The following is a 19533-nucleotide window of genomic DNA, read 5'->3' on the forward strand; positions in this document are numbered from 1 at the left end:
AAGATGATAACTTGCCCTAAAGGAAATCACAAGGACAGACACTACAAAAGAAGGCAAAATACAGTGAAAGAGTAAGTGAGTTGCCATTCTCTGTTCTGCACTTCTGTAAAAGCCAAACATTCCACCAGGACTCATCAGCTCTACATCATTTGCCTCATATATGCCATTACTGACATCACTTGTGTGAGGTATAATTTAAGTTAAATAAAGCAGGGCAGTGATTTTTGATCTTCTGTTTTTCATGAGTTTCACTTACACATTTTCTGCTATATCCCTGAATAGCAAAAGCAATACTCTTCACAACAGCCATGCTTCATTTATTCTCAAACACCTGTAACTACTGCACTGTCCTTGGTTTGATAAAGACCACTATATTCTGATTTCCACTGTGGGAAAATTTTAAAGCAGAGGACTACTCAAATAGGACATCCTAACAGACTAAACTGTCCTCCCAAGCTCCTGTATCCTCCCCAGTTTCAGATGCACTGAAATCTCTCAAGGACCTATATTTGAACATTTCTAAAAGTCCTTTTTTCTGTGGTTCAACTTCATACTGGCAAAACAGTAAGTCTTAACTGCTAGATTTTATTTAACTGCATATTCTGATTTTTCACTTAAGGGCAGCTATAACAACTTCTAAATGTATTTGTACTATCTCCATCCAAGTAGAATTTCTCGCTAGCTTTTTTGAAACTGAGAAAATTACCATTTAATTAGGCTCCAATGGCCATTTTATGTCCTGCACAAGCCTTTATGGGCAAGGAATTGTCAGATTAGGATGTGACAAGCGCTCCTCATTCAAACTTCAGTGACAAAAGAAATACTTCATCTCAACTCTGTGACAAAATTAATCTTTTAAGGCTAACTTTCAACACAAGCACACGAACAAGTAACCAGAAGGTAAGGAGATACAAGGCCTAATCTCATATATACTGACTTTTCGTATGTTTCTTTTTTGTGCTGTAAAAGTAAGGCCATTTGAGGTAGTTCAGCTCTCTCCTACTGTGCAAACTTGTTTTTTTTTGTCTGAGACCTGAATGTTTCATCAAATATGCAGCCTTTGTTGTTATGTTGGTGAGGTGGCTGAGGTCAGCAAAGAGAACAGTAGGGGATTTGTTTGTGTGACAAAGTTGCTCCTCTTATGGAAAACATTCCAGCTGTTTTCACTGGCATTCATCCTTCCCCCTACAAGCATTTTAAAGGCACAGTTCAAACTGTGCCAGTTGTGAAAAGGGCAGAGTAAAAAAACACTCCTGCAATTTCAGGGAACTTTGCTGTTACATAAAGCGTTTGGCAGCTGCAAGGACAGCCAGAGGTGCTCTGTAGCCCATGATCTGGGGCTATCACACCCTTGCACACACACTTTACAAAGCACAGGAACTCAAACTGTTCTTGGTTAATTTTCTGACTGTTTCTCAGTAGCAGCCCTGTTACATTCAAGAGAGTGCTCTCCTACAATATGAAAACACATAAGGCTGTAACTAGCATTTCGGCTTTCTCCTGTTCACCCAAAGCCAAACCTCAGGTCACTGGGGAGAGACATTAGTTATAAAGGTTGTAGAAGACTAGGTGACAGCAATGGAGAGAATGAGGGGCTGTCAGGGTTAGAGCCTCCACCACAAAGAGGCAGTGGCTGATGGCCAGAGTGAGAACAGGTGAACTGGGCAAACGCAGAAAGCAGAAATGGCAGGGAAGTCTGGAGGCTACACTGTCCTGTGCTGCCTTCCCCTCTGAGGATGAGCTGCTACGCCTTCCTCTGCCTATGTCGGGGAATAGCTCTGGCCTTCAAGTAACCGCCACAAATGCAGAGACAGCTGGGTGGAAACCCCTCTGTGAGAGTGTGAAGAAACTCATACATCTGAAGACATGTCAAGTGCTCTGAAATAACCCACCAGAGCATGTGTGACTAACCAGCAAGGAAGCAGGAATCCTTCACTTCATGCTCTGGACACGCCTGGTGGCTGTACACTTTTCCATCGAACCTGAAAGGAGGTTGTAGAGAGGTGGGTGTTGGCCTCTTCTCCCAAGGGAATAATGACAGGACCAGACGAAATGGTCTAAAGCTGCGGCAGGGGAGGATTAGATTAGATATTAGGAAAAATTACTTTACTGAGAGAGCGGTCAGGCACTCGAACAGCCTGCCCAGGGAGGTGGTGGAGTTGCCATCCCTGGAGGTATTTAAGAAATGTGTAGACATGGCACATGCTCTAGTGCCCCAGATTGTTGGTTTGTGTCTGTTTGTTTGTGTCTGTTTGGTTGGTGGGGGTTTTTTTCTGTTTTTTTTTTTTTTTTGTCATTGGACTCGATGGTCTCAAAGGTGCCTTCCAACCATGAAGATTTCTGTGATTATGTCAAGACAGCCTGGCAGCTGAGGCAGGCAGTTCACTCTCAGGCAGGTCCTCCTTGTGCCTTTGCTGCCATCCTCACTCATGAAGTGAAGCAATGGTCCTGTTCCTGCTGCAGTGTGTGACCTCTATACATCTTTGGTTGTCCTGGCCATCAGCTCAGTGTAAAATAGGGAATAATAAATGTTTATTCCCTTAATTCCTAGTTACCAAGCTGAATCCCAGTCTTACTGCAGCCTGTTAAAATTGTACCAGTTGGGTTGTCAGTTGTGGCAGTTTGATAATGCTGTCTTTTGAGCTCTGAAGAGTTAATAGAGGCAGTTGCTTCTAACTTGCATTCCTAACTAGCTTCATCAGGTCCTTTCGCTTCTCCTTCCTCAGCTTGGGAGGAGTTTATTTTTCTGGGGAGTTGTCATTTGCAGGGAACATACACCACTCAGCCACCAAGCCAGGCACCATTCTTCAGAGTCACTTGAAAGCTTCAACATACTCCACAGGAAGAGAGGACAGGCCTGCCTTCCCCCAGTAGTCAATGGCACGCACTCTGTAAAAGCCGGAGACCGAGCTTCCTGCGAATGAAAATGTTAGAAATGGTCACTGTGAAAGGCTGACACCTGTGATGCTTGAAGGATATGGAGCAGGCACTACTCCTGTAAAACGCAGGTTTGTGGAATGGGCTGGGGAAGGGGTGAAATCAGTTCTTCATCCTATGTGTGTCTGTGCTTGTCTAACTAAAAATGATTATAAGTTCCCCATGGCCAAGTACTGGCTCTTTGTCTTTGTTGGACCAAGGACCTCCTTTCTCCTCATAACAATTTGCAAGTTGAACTACTAGCCTTTGGAAGAAGGCTATGACATGTTCTGCAACCCACAACTAGTAATTTTTTTTTTTTCTGACTAACTTTTCTGCCTCAGTTGTGCCTTTGGAATAGGTTAGGTGTTAGATCAACAAAGAAGAGAACAAGCAACATGCAGGCTGACTGAAAAACCCCTGCTCAACTCAGGAAGCTTGCTCCAAAGGTACGTGAGTTGAAGTTCTGGGGCTCTGCTGGCTTTTGTCCTTGATCTAGTTTGAAGAGCACAGCCTTCAATAGCAGAGCCTTTAACCTTACAAGCAATATACAAAAACAAGCAATGTTTTTTCTCATCTATTTACTTGATTTTTATGTGTGCTTTAGTATTCATATTTTTTTCTAAAAGAAAAAGAATGCTAGAAATAATGAGTCAGAAAGAAGTACCTAGCAATAAAGGCTGCTGAGATGTGAGATTTTTTCAAGCAGTCTTTTCTTTTTTGTTTTTGAAACAAACAATTAAATCTAGTAGGTTCCCCTGATGTGCAGCACTAGATGATAATGAATCCTCATTTAATGAATTTGTCTTATCCATGACTTGTTACAGTCTTTGCTTACCTGCGTACCTTTACATTGCAACAATAGCTCTGAATTTCATTATGCACCCACTGCTGATGCTAAGCCTTTCTCAGGATTGTGTTTCTGACAAAAAACCTCTCTGAATTGCTTTTTATTAGTATCGCTTTGAGTCAAGGTCGTCTGTGTTTCACACAACCCTGATCACTGCTTATTAGTAATACTTGTTGGACAGTCACATTGCAGATTAAACCACATTTGGTAAAAAAGCCCCAAAACCAACAAAAAAATACACAAAGAAAGCATCACTTGCTATCTTCTTCCAGCATTTTTCATCTGGGTATATTTCTATTGCATCTAGGCTGTACTTGAGGAGAGATGACCAAAGACTCTTGGAGAAGCTTTGTCTGTTGACAAAGATGAAATTTGCTGCCCACTAATAAGAAACAACTAAAACTTAGGCAGCTCATCAGGGCTAAAGAGAAAGTTCTACAAAGCAGCAAAGAGAGGGGTCTCTCCTGGGCTAGGTGTTCAGATAGTCAGGACAAACTGTCCTAAAGGAGGACCTCTCCTGTTCTTGGAAGGGAGCACCTCAATAGCTTAAGATTGCCAGCCATAACAAGTATGGGAACAGGGACAGGTGTCCATGACAATAGCAGAATTGTGACCTTCCCCTGGGGCAGCTCAGAACACAACAAATGCAAGAAAACCAACTGCTCCATGAAAGGTGGACATGATCTCCCACTTATTTGTGTGTTGATGCCATTACCCTTAGGCAATTTAACACCTCAAGATGCAGCGGTACAAAACAAGTGTTGCCAAGGCAGTTTGCTCCTATTTCCCTACCCCAAGAGCATTGTACAAATTTAGGCAAAGGCATGGCCAATACTTGTGGGACTGAGCCCAAACCTTAGACTTTCCTTGCTCTGAGTCTACTACCAAGAGCACAAGACCAAGCTCTGGTCACGTGGAACAATTTTTTTTGTTCTCATTTTTGCATGGTTCTAAACCAGGTACAAATAGAGACAAAAGTACTGCTTTAGCTCTCAGAAAGGTTTCCAGGCCTGCAGCTGGGTGACTTTCATTTTTGTGACAAGGAATTTACTTATGGCAATACTCCTAATAATGTCCTCATGACTAGTTGTCAATTAGTGTTTGTTCTTGAGAATATGGCTTTCACTGAGAATGTGGTCCTAAAGGAAGGGACATGCTCTTATTTGTGATGGGAGTGTATGTCACTAGCAAGCTATATACCTTCAGGAGTTACTAACTGATGTTTCACACACTCATGAGAGGCAGTATTAACATGACATGTTACATAATATACATATTCTTGCCTTACCTGGACTGTAGACCCAGAGAGTGAATATTGTGTCTTTGGCATTAATCCGCTGGTATGCTTCTCCATCTGGCGAGAACTCCACTTCAAATGTCTTTATACATCTAGAAAAGAAAACGAGACAGCTCAGTAAATACAATTGATAATACGGTGAACACTCAAATCCTAATTTCAGGGCATTTCAACAAAGAAGACCAAAAATAGGAAATATTCGATTAACTCATCCCTAACAAACAATGGCATGAATTGTCAGTATTAGGAAGAACCATAGTCAGTATTAGGAAGAACCATGGCTCCAACAGCCCACAGAACACCCAGACTGAATTGTTATTTTGGGTACTTGCAGCATCACAAACTGTTAAACATCTTTTGGTCCCAAACCAGAGTTATCAAGGCTGAAGAATCTAGGGAGACTGGCTTGAGAAGGAGCTAAGTCAGTGCTTCCTCAGGGTGTCTGGATGGACATTGGATTGCCTCTGACAGTTCACCTACAGAGGGTTTCAAGTCTAGTACAGCTTGCTGAAGCAAGAAACTAGAGGTTCTCTTTTCCAGCTCATATCCCTTACAGGTATGTGCAAGATCCCACCCAGGCACCTGCTGCTAATATAATTTTTATCATGGATCCTCCTGTCTGCTATGCTGAAGGGAAGTCCTTCAAAAATGTCACTGAATGCTGCTGAGCAACAGGCAGATTCCCTTGCTCAGACTGCAAATTACTCAGGGTTGCCCTCCATCGTTACTGCATGTAGATACTAGTTTCGTTTTGACACACAAATGCACTGTAGCATCTCTCAAGGAGCAAGTAGTCATTAATTTGTGAACTTGTTCCACTTTGTAGCACTGGTGGCAATTTAGGGAGCAATGTGCTGGTAACTAGGTTATACCCACTTTATTTTAAAAGCTACTTACTTTGAATTTACACAGCCATCATCCCACAGCACAATGACCTGCCCCTTTGTGAGAGGTATCAAACGAACACCGGTCACCTGTCCAAAGACACACGCCCATGTAAGAAAACTGAACAAACCAATCAGCCAGGTCAGATTTCTGTGTTTATCCTTCCTTACTGATTATTTGCTTTGATTCTTTCAGTTGAGACGTGGGGGAAAAACCAAAATTCCTGGCTCTGTGGCTTTGTAGTCTATGTCTCCAACCTGTCAACCTTATAGAGGACTTTCAACCTTATAGAGGCTCTGGGCACCACTAAGAATATGAGTGGGACTGAATGAGCAGATACAGATGTCTAATCTACAACAGCCACAATTCCATTTTATTTTTAGCTACCAATTACTACCTGGAGAGCTGTTGTCAAGCCTGGTAGCACATGATGTGATTTGTAAAAAGATACTGAATTTTCCAGTACTGCATTAGCATTTTCCCACCATGGATAAACCTGCATTTATCTCAGTGATGGCTCCTATCCCTTGCTGCAGAATGCTTTATCTTGAATTATGTCTTGGAGAGCCTTCTCATCAAAGGAGAGAATTGTTTATTTACTAAGTCTTACATGGTACTTTTAACAAATAATAGGTCCAAATGCTAGTCCAGCTCTTCTTAGTGAGACTTAAAGCAGCAAGCAGTTTCTAATTTGGTAAGTCTTACAGTAGAATACAACACATACTTGATCAGGAACAGATCTGGGTCTTGCGCAGATGTGGATAAGAAACACTGAGGGAATGGGAAAGTCTTGCTTCAATGTCAGGATGCCACCTTCAGGAACTGGGAATGGGCCTGTTGTCACTGGGTCCTGTGGAGCCAAAGAGAAGCTTTGTGAATAATCTTTCATCACAGCACCTAGAAGCCAACCGTTAAATCAGTGTAAAGTGACTGTGTATTTACTTTGGGACTGTAAATTTCCAACAGAGTTGGTGCTGATAAGTGGCTTACAGCCATCAAAATTCTTTAAGCTGGGAGACTTTTCTATCTTGCCTGTTTTCCAGCTCTTCAGGAAACAGAAGGTTTTTCTATCTCACAAACTGGGTTGATCACAAATGCCCTTTACGCGCGATCTGTCACATCTAGTAACATCCCACAGATGCCTTTCAGGCTACTGGTCTTTACAAATTATACCTCCATCACTTAGCTATGGATTCCCACTGTGCAGTGGAAGCTATCGCTAGCTACAACAGCCACAGAGCTGGTCTCTGAAAATGAGGTTTCACCAGATGGTGAAGAGTATCTAAAACCTTGCTGGTGCCCTTGTTGATTTGATGGGTCCTATAATATCTCAAAGGCCTCAGCAACAGTGGGTTATGGTACACCAAAATCAGAAAGCAATTACTGTCTATGGGCCTTTATTTTAATCTGTGGGTCTGAATGCATAGGGAAACTATGGGAGAGGGAGCTAAAGTGGCAGGCTGCTCATATAATGTCAGATACAGTAAGTAATCTGGGCATGGCTTTTCTCAGTAGGGAGGAGGAGCCCTCAGAGAGGGCTTATTCCTCAGTCCCCTCTGGTGTGAATTCAGAACTGGTTCAGAGCTCAGAGAATTCAGAGGACAAGAGGAAACTGCAGGCCTGCCCCTGAGATGCCAACTGACTTCTGAACTTGCACTGGGCCATTTCCACCTCAGAGAGCTGTTTGTTTTCTGTTATTAAGGGAGGTTCATTTCAACTCTCTACTACAGCAATTTGGCCCTTCTGTGATATACACAGGGTGATGTGACTTATTTGGGGTCTCAAAGCTCATTGAAGTTTCAGAGAGAAGGTGGAACTTGCACTGGAGCAGCTCTGCCCTTGTTAAGGGTAGCACTAGGTGGCCCCCTTAAGGGCCACTAGCAAAGAAGTTGGTAATCTACATTTAGTTTCTTGTATAACATAAATGCAAAGGTATCAGTTGTGTATCAGCTACATTTCTCTGCATGACTGCAAGTGCATTTTCATATGCATACAAGATGGGCGTGACTGTGGGCTACGGAAATTTTGACTACCTGAGCTGACTTCTTGTCTCTCTAGCTGTAGTTAACCAATTCAGAAGCACTTTACCTATAAAATACTTCAAGCAAACACATGGTCATACCTCAGCATCCCTTATTTGCTGGAACTGTTGTGGGGAAGGAAAGTCAGGGCTTCCTAGTTTTTTCCACTTCAGGTGGGGATTGGTTTGGTTGTTATCCAGGTAATACGTCACATACACCAGCTCTTTAAGAATATAAATTAAAGAGAGTAAACTCTTTACTTGGATTTGAAGATTAACAAGAATAAATTTAGCAGAAGGTGTTTAAGTCTACCTTCTCAAAAGTGCTTTCAGCACTTTGGAGCTCGGCTTCGCTGGAAGTCACAAGGCTAGCACTCTTACAAGGCTCTACAATTTATATTTCCCAAGTTTAAATTTCAAGCTATTATGTCCATGCTCGGAATTGAAACCCTCCTATTTTTTGTACTGGTGCTGCATGCATTGGTTGGACAACTGCATCAACTGTGTAATTGTGCGGTCATGTTGGCTGTCTTGGAGTCATCCGAGTAAGAGAATTGTTTCCTGGCAATATCCAGCCAAGGACACTGAGATTAATAGATTTCCAAAAGGTAGCACTTGCAGCTGCCATTAAAGGCAGGGTCAAAGTGCAGGCATTAGGAAAGAAGCTTTCCTAGAAGAGCACCATCATATCTCAGAAAATCTGGGAGTGCCCAACAGACAAAGTTAGCAAATGAAACTCATTCTTGCAATGAAAGGCCACTCCACACAAACGTTCCAGCAGACGTTCTATCCTAAAGATCAATTATGTGAGCTGCCTACATTATGTTTGTTTACCTCTGAGTCTGGGGAAGTGGGTGACGTTCAATGTGACAGTGCTGATGTTGGATGAAGTCCTGTTATCCTCACTTGAATACATCAGTAGAGTGGCTTGCCAACTGTCTGAGTGTTGCATCTCACTTGGGGTGTGTACTGATGCCAGGATGCCAATTGCACTGTTTTGAATGCTTTCGCCTTCACTGCTCTTCACTTCCGCAAAAATCTGCTTTTCTCCTTTAAAAAATGTGACAACTCTGTAAGCATCACTGCTAGGCAGTCCTGTATTAGCTTCTGATAGGGTCAAAATGTAGGGTCAAAACACAGGGATCTATAGATTAAGCTACGCTTTAGCTTATTTTACCAGGTATAGCATTCAGTCAGGCTTCTTTTACAACAGCAGAGCATGCACATACTACAGCAGTTCTTATGCTTAGCAGGTCAGCTAGCAACATCTAAGCATGTAACAGTGAATTAGGATCTTCCTGTAGTATGCTGCATGGGTCTTCCAGCTGCGAGTATTTCTTAAAGACATCTGCAGCCTGATGTGATGGCACAAGAGGGAAGTACCAGTCAACAAAATACTGAAGCAGTTGGCAGACAGAAGGTATAAACAAAGCAGTAAATTACATCAAATGGATAACAGACTGTCAGGAACATCTCCTGAGCTATCAATTTGTCAGAGGAAATGAAGTTTCATTTTCTTAACACAGCTGGCAAACTAAGTGCAGGAGAAATCCTGCTTTTATCAGTGGTGAGATGGCTGGAATAATCTCTCTTGGGCATGAAGCTTCTACGTAGAAGACGTTATTCATGTGCTTTTTAATCAGTGTTTACTATACCTAGCAATGCCAGCAAGCCCATGACAGTCAGCACTGGTTTCCGCACCATCTGGACATGAGGTGGCTTTGTATTGTTCATCTGGAAACGTGCTGTCAGAGTTCTCTGTGTGAAGTAATGGGGGTAGTAGCTCAAGAAGCCGTTGTCGTTACTCAGCAGTGTGTAGTTGATGGTGTTGTTGGCTTTGGAAATGAGTAGGTTTTGATGCTGGATGATTACCTGCAAAGTCATAGACAGGATGGAACTTCACTGAATATTCACTGAATTTCACTGAATTTTCACTGAGAGTTGGAAGGGACCATAAAGATCATCTAGTCCAACTCCCCTGCTGAAGCAGGATTGCCCAGAGCATGTTAGAGCATGTTACTCGGGATTGCATCCAGGCGGGTCTTGAAAATCTCCAAAGAAGGGGACTCCACACCCTGGAGAAAATCCAACAAACACACAATGCCTGTATTTTTTTAAAAATCTTTACTGCATCTTGAAAAAAGCTGTCACTCTGCCATTTAGAAAAGTTTGAATAACTAAACTGTTCCTCACAACTCTTGAAGAAACTATTCTTTAGGTGATATATTAATCACTGGAAAAAGTGAAGTATCCACATAGTTTTGCCAGTAAAAAGTCTCTGAAATAACTATTACTGCATAAATTATGAATATATTTCCTTGGCTACTGGACTACAAATGATGTTCCTCTGTCTTGGATATCAAATTAGTAATTTGGATTTACCATCTGAATTAAATCTAAATGGTTCTCCAACTCTGGAGTTACTCTGTACCCTTTACATGAGTGTCTGGGAGCTGGTCCTGGATTTTGTTCCCCAATGAGCCATTTTACCCACTTGGTGCTAACATACAATTAGTTCTCCCAGTATTTCACTGGTTGCTGCACTGCTTTCCTGCAAAATGTCAGTGCTCCCAAGCTGTTTACCAGATTGTCCGTAAGTATCAGAATTAAACAGGACTTCAGAAGGCTCACAACTGAAAAGGTCTCATAGTTGTGTTTCTAAAGGAACACAGGGCTCCAGCTCCTATCCATCCAAGTGTTAGTTTTCCATTGGATGTCGGTTTTTTTTATATTACCATGTTATTATAAACACTGCTGTTTGTTGTCACAAACTCCCTGCAATGCAGTCAGCAACTGGTTGCTTTGGAGAAGACTGCTTCTGTATGGAGCTTCAAGGAGCTGAGAAACTGCCTCCACAGGAACAGCTGATAAGGCGTATCTTGTTTCCGGGTGACATACATGCTTCCAGGTTTGGGAATTACTACTTTGCACAGGAGCACTTGGACTCTGGATACAGTATAAGGTAGTGGCTCACAAAGCAACAGGCCTGCAGTGGGAATTATTGCTATGCAGGGGCACTGGCTGAGTTCACTCTGAGGCCAGGCTACAATTCCTGCAGGGCCAGGAATGCTGAACATTCTCTTCTCCTTATGCTTTTCTTATCAACAGTGGTAACTACTAGCAGTAATTAATAAGAACACATGTACAGTCATTATCCAAAACCAAAGAACAGGGTTATGATGAGAACTCAAGGGACTTCTTTATACCTTGATGAGATAAACTTATGAAGGAGCTGGGAAATAACGTCTTACATAAGTGAGGCGATAGCTAGCAGTAGTGAGGTGATAGCAGTAGTATTTCATGAAGAGAGGATGCATGGGTATAGTCTTCTCAGGTGGATCTGACTGGGGGACTGTATACAATATCTAACACATTCTCCAACACATGGAAGGCATTTGGATTTTTTAAGGGAAGATGAAGAAAACTAATACAAACTAAATAAAGCTACTGAAAACAGACTATTCAGGGAAACTCCAGCTGTATCAATAGGGAGCTCTCCTTTTGTTGGATCTATAATTCTGAGGAGCTGCCTAAAAAACGTGTAAGTTTACTTTTGTAACTGCATTAATGCATCAGGAGACCCTACTGGGACAAGACCATCAATGAACTGAGTTACCTTTACAACCATAGCGGCATAGGTCGCATCAGCTCGCCACAGTTGTGGAACGGACCATCCAACCATTGGATCTGCTTCATCGTTGTATATGGGAACAGAAGCAAAATTTGGAAACAACTTCTGAATTTGTCCAACTGCTTCTACTTCCTGTTGCAAGATGTAGAGAGAACTCCCACCTCCCTGCAACAATATTTCAGATCTGCTTAGTGAAAGTGAGCAAACAGTAGTAAACAGACAGACATAACATACAGACAAAAACATATTCTGAAAACATGTTTCTGGAGTTCCTGAGGAGCTGTGGGCCAGGTAGTATTAGTATTTTTAGCTAATACATTACAGCATGTGCTCTTTGCATAAGCTCCTCCTAGAACATAAAATGGGAAAGAGGTAGAGGAGCTGTTTCCCTCTGGAAATTAGGGAAAGACAAACTTGCTTTGAGTTGAAGTCCTGTAGCTGAACATCTTCAAAGTTTTGTTAGGGCAGCCATGCCTGCTGCTATAGGTTGGACATTCATCTGGAAATCAACTTCATAAATTAGAATAAGATGTAACTTGAACTGATTTAAAAAATAGCCTGAAACTGAAATCTTGCACTGACCTTCTTATGAAGAGAGATGTAGTCCAACCTTATACCAGTCTTCCCTGTGAAGAAGTTGGTTCCATTGTAGCAATGACTCAGAAGACTCCAGCATATGGGTGACTTGGGTAAGGGGTGGAAGGAATCCCCAGGCCCTCCAAATTTTAGTAGAGGACTGGCTGCTCTTAATCCTTCTGAGCAAGCATCATAATAATTGAGAAACCCTAAAGTCCAAGCAGACACATATATCAAAGATGACTGACAACGCAAAACCGAATCTTGATCTCAAACTACAGGGATATATTATAATTCTATTATTGCATTTATTGGCAGGACCTTACAAACTGGGGCTACTCTTTCCTATGCACTGACAACCGGAGAAGACATGAAAACCTCAGCTTCATTAACAAGGTTCTTCCAAAGGTCTTGTGAGGACAGGTTCCTAAAACATGCATCTGTCAATGAACAGTTTTCTTCTTACCCCACCCTTCATGCCCTTTCCCTCAGTAACCTTACTTTATACCCAAATAATAAACTGCATCTTCTTAGTATACCTCTTGCTCTGTTTTCCCTGTTGTACTATCCCGGTATTTATACTGATGTCCAAGCAGAGAACAAAGTGTAGTCAGTATCATGACCTTAGAAAAACAGACTAGGTATACCTTTCAAATTCCTTATCTCTCCCACCCACCTTATTTCTTTGCCAGAGTCTCTCCTTGATCACTGTCATCCCTCCATCCACCCCATGCACTTGTTTCACTTCACTACACTAGCAAGTGCTCCAAAACATGCTTACCTTTCACTGTCATAGACACATTGTCAAAGTTGTGGTGGTCTGGTTCATTCCATGTTTCAAAATTCCATTTAGCAACATGCTGCAATCCGTACCTATCTGCAGGAGAGGCCTCATTCATCAGTGAGCTGCATATTCAGACAATCCTATCAATTAGTCACTGACACAGACAATCCTATTGATTAGGCCTGCAGGTGAGGTTCAGCATCCAGAGCTACAACAGGGCATAAATATTGCCCATTTTTAATAATGAGGGAAATGTGACTTTGGTAGTTTCAAAATGATCTCTCATTTTCAATGTCATGCAGCAATATTTGAAAAGGTTGAAAGGTGAGAGGGATGTGATGTGACTTACAGCCTTAACTCAGGTTGGGCTTCTGTCTCAGTAGAGGTATTTGAAGCTGGCAAGTGGGAAGTATTCAGGCTATCATGTCTTAGTGCAAGCTGGTGGTTTACAACCACAACAACGTAATAAAGTTGAAAGTCAGTCCCGAGAGGCAGGCCAAATATGCTACCCAGAACACACTACTCATCCAGGATGTTGGTCACAGATCAGCAAAAAAAGGGGCTATTATCCTATTGTCTGTTCTGGCATGGGTGTTTTCCTACTCGGTGCTGAAATCTAGGGTCTTGAAATTGATCACAATACACAGAACTTTTTCAGGTAGTTAGAAGGGATTACAACAGAATATATAACACGGCTTTTTTCATCTTTTTTAGTTTTTTTTTTTAACTTACCTATGTATCTGCTGGCCAGAAGTGTAATAAAATTTCTCCATCTTACTACCTGGTCTTTACTTTCAAAATCTAAAAAATATCCTGATGGATTCCCCATCAATTCAAATCCTAGAAAAGAAACAAAAGATTGCTATCCTTTTTTTTTGTGAATGCTATGTCCTTTTGATTAACAAAAGGGTTATCACATTATCTGAAACAAACTTGCTAATGAAGAAGAGTCATTGAGTGGGCTTTCTTTCCTGTTCCTACATGTCCCCACTACGAATATTTCAGATTTGGGGTTGTTCACACTTGTTACTTATCAATAACTACAGCAGTCGATACTAATACTTAGCATCATAAATTCAGGGTTCAGATGGAACTTTAAACAGTGTATGTTTGCAGAAATTTAGGGGAACCTATACCTCGAGTATCTGCTTCTCTGGCCCTTTTAGGTACCTGCTAATGAGTACAAAGCTTCCTCCTCTTCAAGAAATCTAATTTCCTAATTCATACATCTCAAACTGTTGTTGAAAGCAGTGGAAAACCATTTGTGTTGTCTTAATTGCCCTTATAGTGTTTCGCTCACACTGCTTACATTTACACAGACGTTACGTAAAGGCAAGTAGGAAAACAATGAATTTTACCAAAATCAGCTTTGGCAAAGCTCTCTGAGTGCACAATATGGGCAAACAGATGCAGCAAGTTGGGGAGGCAGGGAGCTGCCCTTACCTGGAATTAGCTTATTTTCCCACAGGCGATCCATAAGGTTATCCAAGGCAGTAAAATTGTAGTGAAGTTTCCCATTTATCACTCTGAAGAATACAGGTAATAAAAAGTACAAATGTAAATATTACAGCAATGGTAGATTTGGTTGCAAGTAATGGGTCAGATGGCTGCCTTCTTTTGGCTCTCAAAATTTACATATAAGTAGGATTCTTGGAATGGTACACAAACTTCCTTCCTCTAAAGTAACAGGTGTTCACCATAAGCAAGTTGTGTTTCTTGTTCAACCCATACCCTTTATCTATTCCAGCAGCAGCAATAGAAGCAATATAATGAACTTGTTTGCTGGATTTTGAGTTTCAACAGGATATTAGGATTTCTAACTCTTTGCTGAAGTGAAATTTACCTAGACTTTTTTTTTGGTAAGCTGTTTTTTTCAGTTTCCATTGTCTCATATGCAGTCTTTCTTAATGTTCTCTTAATTTGCAATATATAATAAAGCTTTCTTAGTAGCACTTCTTATGGGTTTAGGTCCAGCTGAGAAATAACTTTGTATCACTTAAAGAATGCTGAATTTATGCACAAAAGGTCTTTGATTTTTACTGCACTGTTAGCATTTGCTTGCTATTTCTCCCATACTCCCATGATCTCAGGCTGCAATCCTTTTACCCAGCTTTGAATATATGTGCTCAAAGACTTAGGAGTAGCACCATGATACATCCCTTGATGCAAGTGAATCTTGCAGGAGCACAGGTAGTAAAATTCGGACATTCACCTGTATGGGAACACTGGGTGTTCACATGTTCTTTTACCCAGGGGATGAAAACTGGTATTTGCAAACTATCTATGACACATTTGAAGATATGCTTTAAATTCCTGAAAGGCTTTTCTTGCCTGGTATCCAATGAAAGAAAATATAATGTAATATGTGGGTCAATTATTTCCCATAACTTCTGAACTTGTGGCCTGATTTAACTGAAACCTGACAGGGCGGCAGAAGTTTTGCCAGTATGAAATGCCAAATAGGAATTGAACTTGTGTTGACAATATTCTGGTAATGTGACTTACTGCCATTTGGCCCAAGCCACAGCCTTGGCCTAGTGCCCAGATTCTGACCTCAGTACACCCTGACAAAAGGCTTTGTAAGCACCCTTGAGCTAAGTCCAGCCTTAGTCATATAGGAGGGCTGCTCAGTGTTTTGCCAGTGTCTCTCAAAGCTGATTTCTCCAGTCTTGCCAGAGCACTACACTTAATTTCTCTGGTACAGTGCAGCCTGAGCTCTGCCATCTTCCCTACTCCTTCCTGGGCACTTTGCCTCTGCTTGGATGGAAAGCTGTACCAGTGAACTGCAAGTGCAATGTCCTAGGTATGATGGAAGGAGGAGAGACAATCACAGTTCCTGTAACTGATCAGTGCTAGCAAGGCATGCTGGTCACACAGGACAAAAACTGAGAATGGGGCAGTCAGCAGATCTCTTAAATCAATGCTGGGCTCTGTGCTGAGATTCACAAATTATTTCTTTCTGCACCGTCCCATCCATTTCTGAGCCTCTTAGATTGAGGCTCTTCCTCTGTGCTTTCTTGCTAAGGGAAGGTTTCAGTGAAGAACCTGCAATAGCAATCCTGAAGTTCTCAGAGAATTAAGAAGGGCTGACAGAATTGCCTAGTGAATAAAGAAGAGAACTGTGCAACCTGAAGAGGACAAAGTGACATCAGTATCTCTGACTATGACCTAGAAGAGGAAAACAGGACAGGCAAAACAAATGTAACATAAGCCATATCCACTGTACCAGCTCCACCTGTGATGTAAACAAGCACACAATCTTAGCCCCAGCATGGTCACACTCTTTTATCTAAGACCTGAAGCTGGCTTTTCTCTCTTAAAGTATGTCCTACCACATGACAGAAATTGTCGTGTCTGCAGCCACTGATGGGCTTGCAGGTCTTGCCAGAGTCAAATGGTGCAACTGTGAAAGAAGCAAATAGCAGAAAGATATTTATTTACTTTAGTATCCATAAGAGCATTTTAGAAGTTACTATTGAACTGAAGAATGGCCACTTGGAACTTGGGGGTTTTTTTGGTTTATATAGAGGTTTAAAAAAAAGTCTTACGGTCCTATTCCAAAGTTCAAAGACAAATACTTCATTGCAAAAGGTAGCTCTGCTCCCTCATATCTATTAACTATTTCCAGTTGTACCTTGTGTTCTGTTGAAATATTTGCTTACATGCACACTTACAGTCAGTGAGTATAAGAATGATTAACTCTACTGTCTTGTAAAAACTTAATAATGCCATTTAGATAATAGCAAAGGAACTAGTGTCTTTCCAAGTCCAGTCTAAGGTCTACACAGTACTATGTGAAAACATCTGGGTAAACAAGGCCTTCTACTTGGTGCATGTACACACATGATCCCAGTACATCTACATTTTTCCTCCTGTACCAATTAAGTAAAACATTTAAAACAGAATGCCATTGCTAGCCATGTCTGAAGTGACGGTACGTGAGTGTTATGTGTGTAGCTGTAGAGAGGCACTTCTTATGTCCTTTGGCTGATCTGACACTTTATGAGAATCTTTTCTTGCTTGCAAATGGATTAGACAGTATGGTCCTATTAATAAAATTATTTCTTGATTGATAGGACTGCTGCTTTTTCAGATATTGATCTTATCCTTACCCATAATACTTTTCTGATGTGAAAGTGATGCTTTTTTAATAACCTGTACAGGATCACTGGAATTTGGGTTGCATGGTTGCATGCCCTGTGGTGTCCAAAAGCCATGCTGAATGCCACACGTGAGGCACAGCAGGAACCTCACAAGCTGGTATTACTTACAAACATTCTGCATGGGGAAGATTGGCTCAACTGCCAGGCTGAGTGCTACAAATATAGGAATTTTAGAACACTGAAGACCAGATCGCAACTGTTACAGGCATGTGACAACGTAAATCCCCAACCCAGGATAAATTCACTTGACATTGTCAAAGTTGCTCAAAACAGCTTTGTACATCTGACTTAGGACCTGCTGGTGCAGCACCACGTACCTCTAGTTGGTAACTTTGTACCAAGCTCACAGACTTTTACAGTATCCTACCCCTTTTTTGCCTGCTTTTCTTTTGATCTCTCTGCCCTCAAGCATAGTTTCTAGACACCAATGTCTTCATTTACGAACATGCAGAAGGCTATGTCCTTGTCATTTCATTTGAGTGCTTGCCAGACTGGGATTATTCCCTGTTTGCTGTTGGCTCTTTCTGATGTGGAGCAGCAATCACTGTCTTGTCTATGCCTGGCTTTCTAATGTTCCTCAACTGGGCTTCTTCCGGAAGACTTACCAGATAAGGCCTTCCTCGTAACAAGCAACTACACTAAAGCATGTTTACTGGCATCCTGGCACCAATGCCCTTATAAGCCCCAGGCCTGAGGCTGCTATATTCCAGAGACTACTGCCTGCTGGTAAGGCGTCTTTCCAGTCTTTGTCATGGTCTCACTTCCAGACCCATTTGCTGCCTCTTGAGAGCAACAATGGTGCTATGGAACATGAAGAGCAACGAGTGTGGAGGGGACTCTGCTGGCTGCCACAAAATCTTATTGCTCTCTTCCTCAGAAAGGTTTGCTTTGTGCACTATCCTTTGCTGAGTCATAGGTTACAGGCCCATGTTAACAGCCTTCCACTGTCTCCTTTTACTGGAGTAAGGTTTTTTCAGTATGGACGGAAATTCTTTTCAGGTGCATAGGCAGCTACCGAATAGCTTGCCAAAGTGTTATAAGACAACCATGTTGTGCTTCTTATCCATGCCACTTTCAGCCTACTCCCATTCACGAACGTAATCTCTTGTGAGGGCAGGGGTAAGATAGCTTTGGCTATCAACCCAGCCAGATCTGCTTCAGTTAAGCACAGCTGTGGAGACTGCTCCTACAGCTACACCTTCCCTCCTGCGCTCAGCAGCTGCTGCTTCCTTTCTGCCCTAGGTTGATCCTGTCCAGGGATAGTTGCATGTCCTGGAAAGCAAATATACACGCAGACATCGGAACAAATATCTTATCTACAGAGAAGAGAGCAAGAAAAACCCAGGCATGGAGTGTTCCCATTAGGGACAATCTTCAGTCTAGTATTGAATCCCTGATAACACGTGTACTGAATAAAATTTCCTGGGATCGGAAACCTTGTAGCCGACCCCTGTCAGTAGGTCACAGCTAGTTTAGAAACTCAAAGGTAACATGCAGGGTAACCATCAACAGAGCTGTTCTACTGGAGAGAGCTTTGTCTGGTCTAGGATTGACATGACTGGGAAATACCTATATACTGCAGTAGTGCCTTTCGCATCCCGACATTCTCACTCAGTGTGGCCCTTCCTGCCCCCATGGAAGGCAGCTACCACAATCTAGCTTGCTTTCACCAATGTCTGAGAAAAGCTTCTCTTCTGGTAGATCGGCCATAGTGGCTGGCTAACACCACTCCTTAGGCAGCACAGCCCGCTTACATCCTCACTGGGAGTGTCAGCTGGGAAAGACTGCTCGCCTAAGGGCAAATGCAGCCAAGAAACAGGGGCACAAAGTGCTGGCAGAGGAGAAGTGCAAATAACACCTTAACCTTAAGTAAATAAAATTTTTCAGCAGGGTATTGGCTGACCTCAGACTTGAAAGGTATACTCCATGAGGGAGCCACCTAAAAAAGACCCTGCTCCATCAGAGCTTTAACTGTGTTAAAGTCTTGGAGAGAAGTGAAAGTGCAGTCTAAGGTATTACCCTACTATAGACACCTACTATGGTGCCTGCTGCAATAATGATAATTTTACAAAATATTACATACCACTATTCATTTGATAGAGGTGCTTAGCTGTGTGCCCAACCAGCCTTGTAAGCCAGTTCCTGCAACATACACTCCCTTGGCCATGGTGTCAGGGTGTGGACTGATGGTAGCAGTCACTGTCGTTCTGATGCATGTAAGTATGCACGATAATGAAATTCCCTCCCTCAAGAGTAAATCAAGAGTAAGCAGTTGTTGCAGTAGGTGACTACTATCAGGAGCATCCTTAGATACAGTGTCCCAATGAATTGCTTACTGCCTTTCTAGAGTCTGTGATGCCATTTTAGGCATCATAAAACTCCAGAACAGACACAAGTGCCTGTCTAACCTG

The 19533-nt window shown here is 42.0% G+C and overlaps 1 protein-coding gene across 1 annotated transcript in view; it reads right to left on the reverse strand.

Annotated features, from left to right (window-relative positions):
* Window positions 1-2292: 2292 nt before the first annotated feature.
* The window catches only part of IDUA (alpha-L-iduronidase), a 45451-nt gene continuing 28210 nt past the window's right edge, over window positions 2293-19533 (reverse strand). The window contains exons 3-14 of the mRNA XM_074166574.1: window positions 14403-14485; window positions 13692-13799; window positions 12957-13052; window positions 12182-12384; window positions 11585-11764; window positions 9624-9840; window positions 8803-9018; window positions 8071-8192; window positions 6673-6798; window positions 5961-6037; window positions 5055-5155; window positions 2293-2914 (exon numbers count right to left, since the gene is read on the reverse strand). Coding sequence (XP_074022675.1) covers window positions 2814-2914; window positions 5055-5155; window positions 5961-6037; window positions 6673-6798; window positions 8071-8192; window positions 8803-9018; window positions 9624-9840; window positions 11585-11764; window positions 12182-12384; window positions 12957-13052; window positions 13692-13799; window positions 14403-14485 — 1630 coding nt within the window. The 3' untranslated portion in view covers window positions 2293-2813. The remainder of the gene's footprint in view (window positions 2915-5054; window positions 5156-5960; window positions 6038-6672; window positions 6799-8070; window positions 8193-8802; window positions 9019-9623; window positions 9841-11584; window positions 11765-12181; window positions 12385-12956; window positions 13053-13691; window positions 13800-14402; window positions 14486-19533) is intronic.

Source organism: Numenius arquata, chromosome Z, assembly GCF_964106895.1.
Source record: "Numenius arquata chromosome Z, bNumArq3.hap1.1, whole genome shotgun sequence".
Taxonomy (NCBI): domain Eukaryota; kingdom Metazoa; phylum Chordata; class Aves; order Charadriiformes; family Scolopacidae; genus Numenius; species Numenius arquata.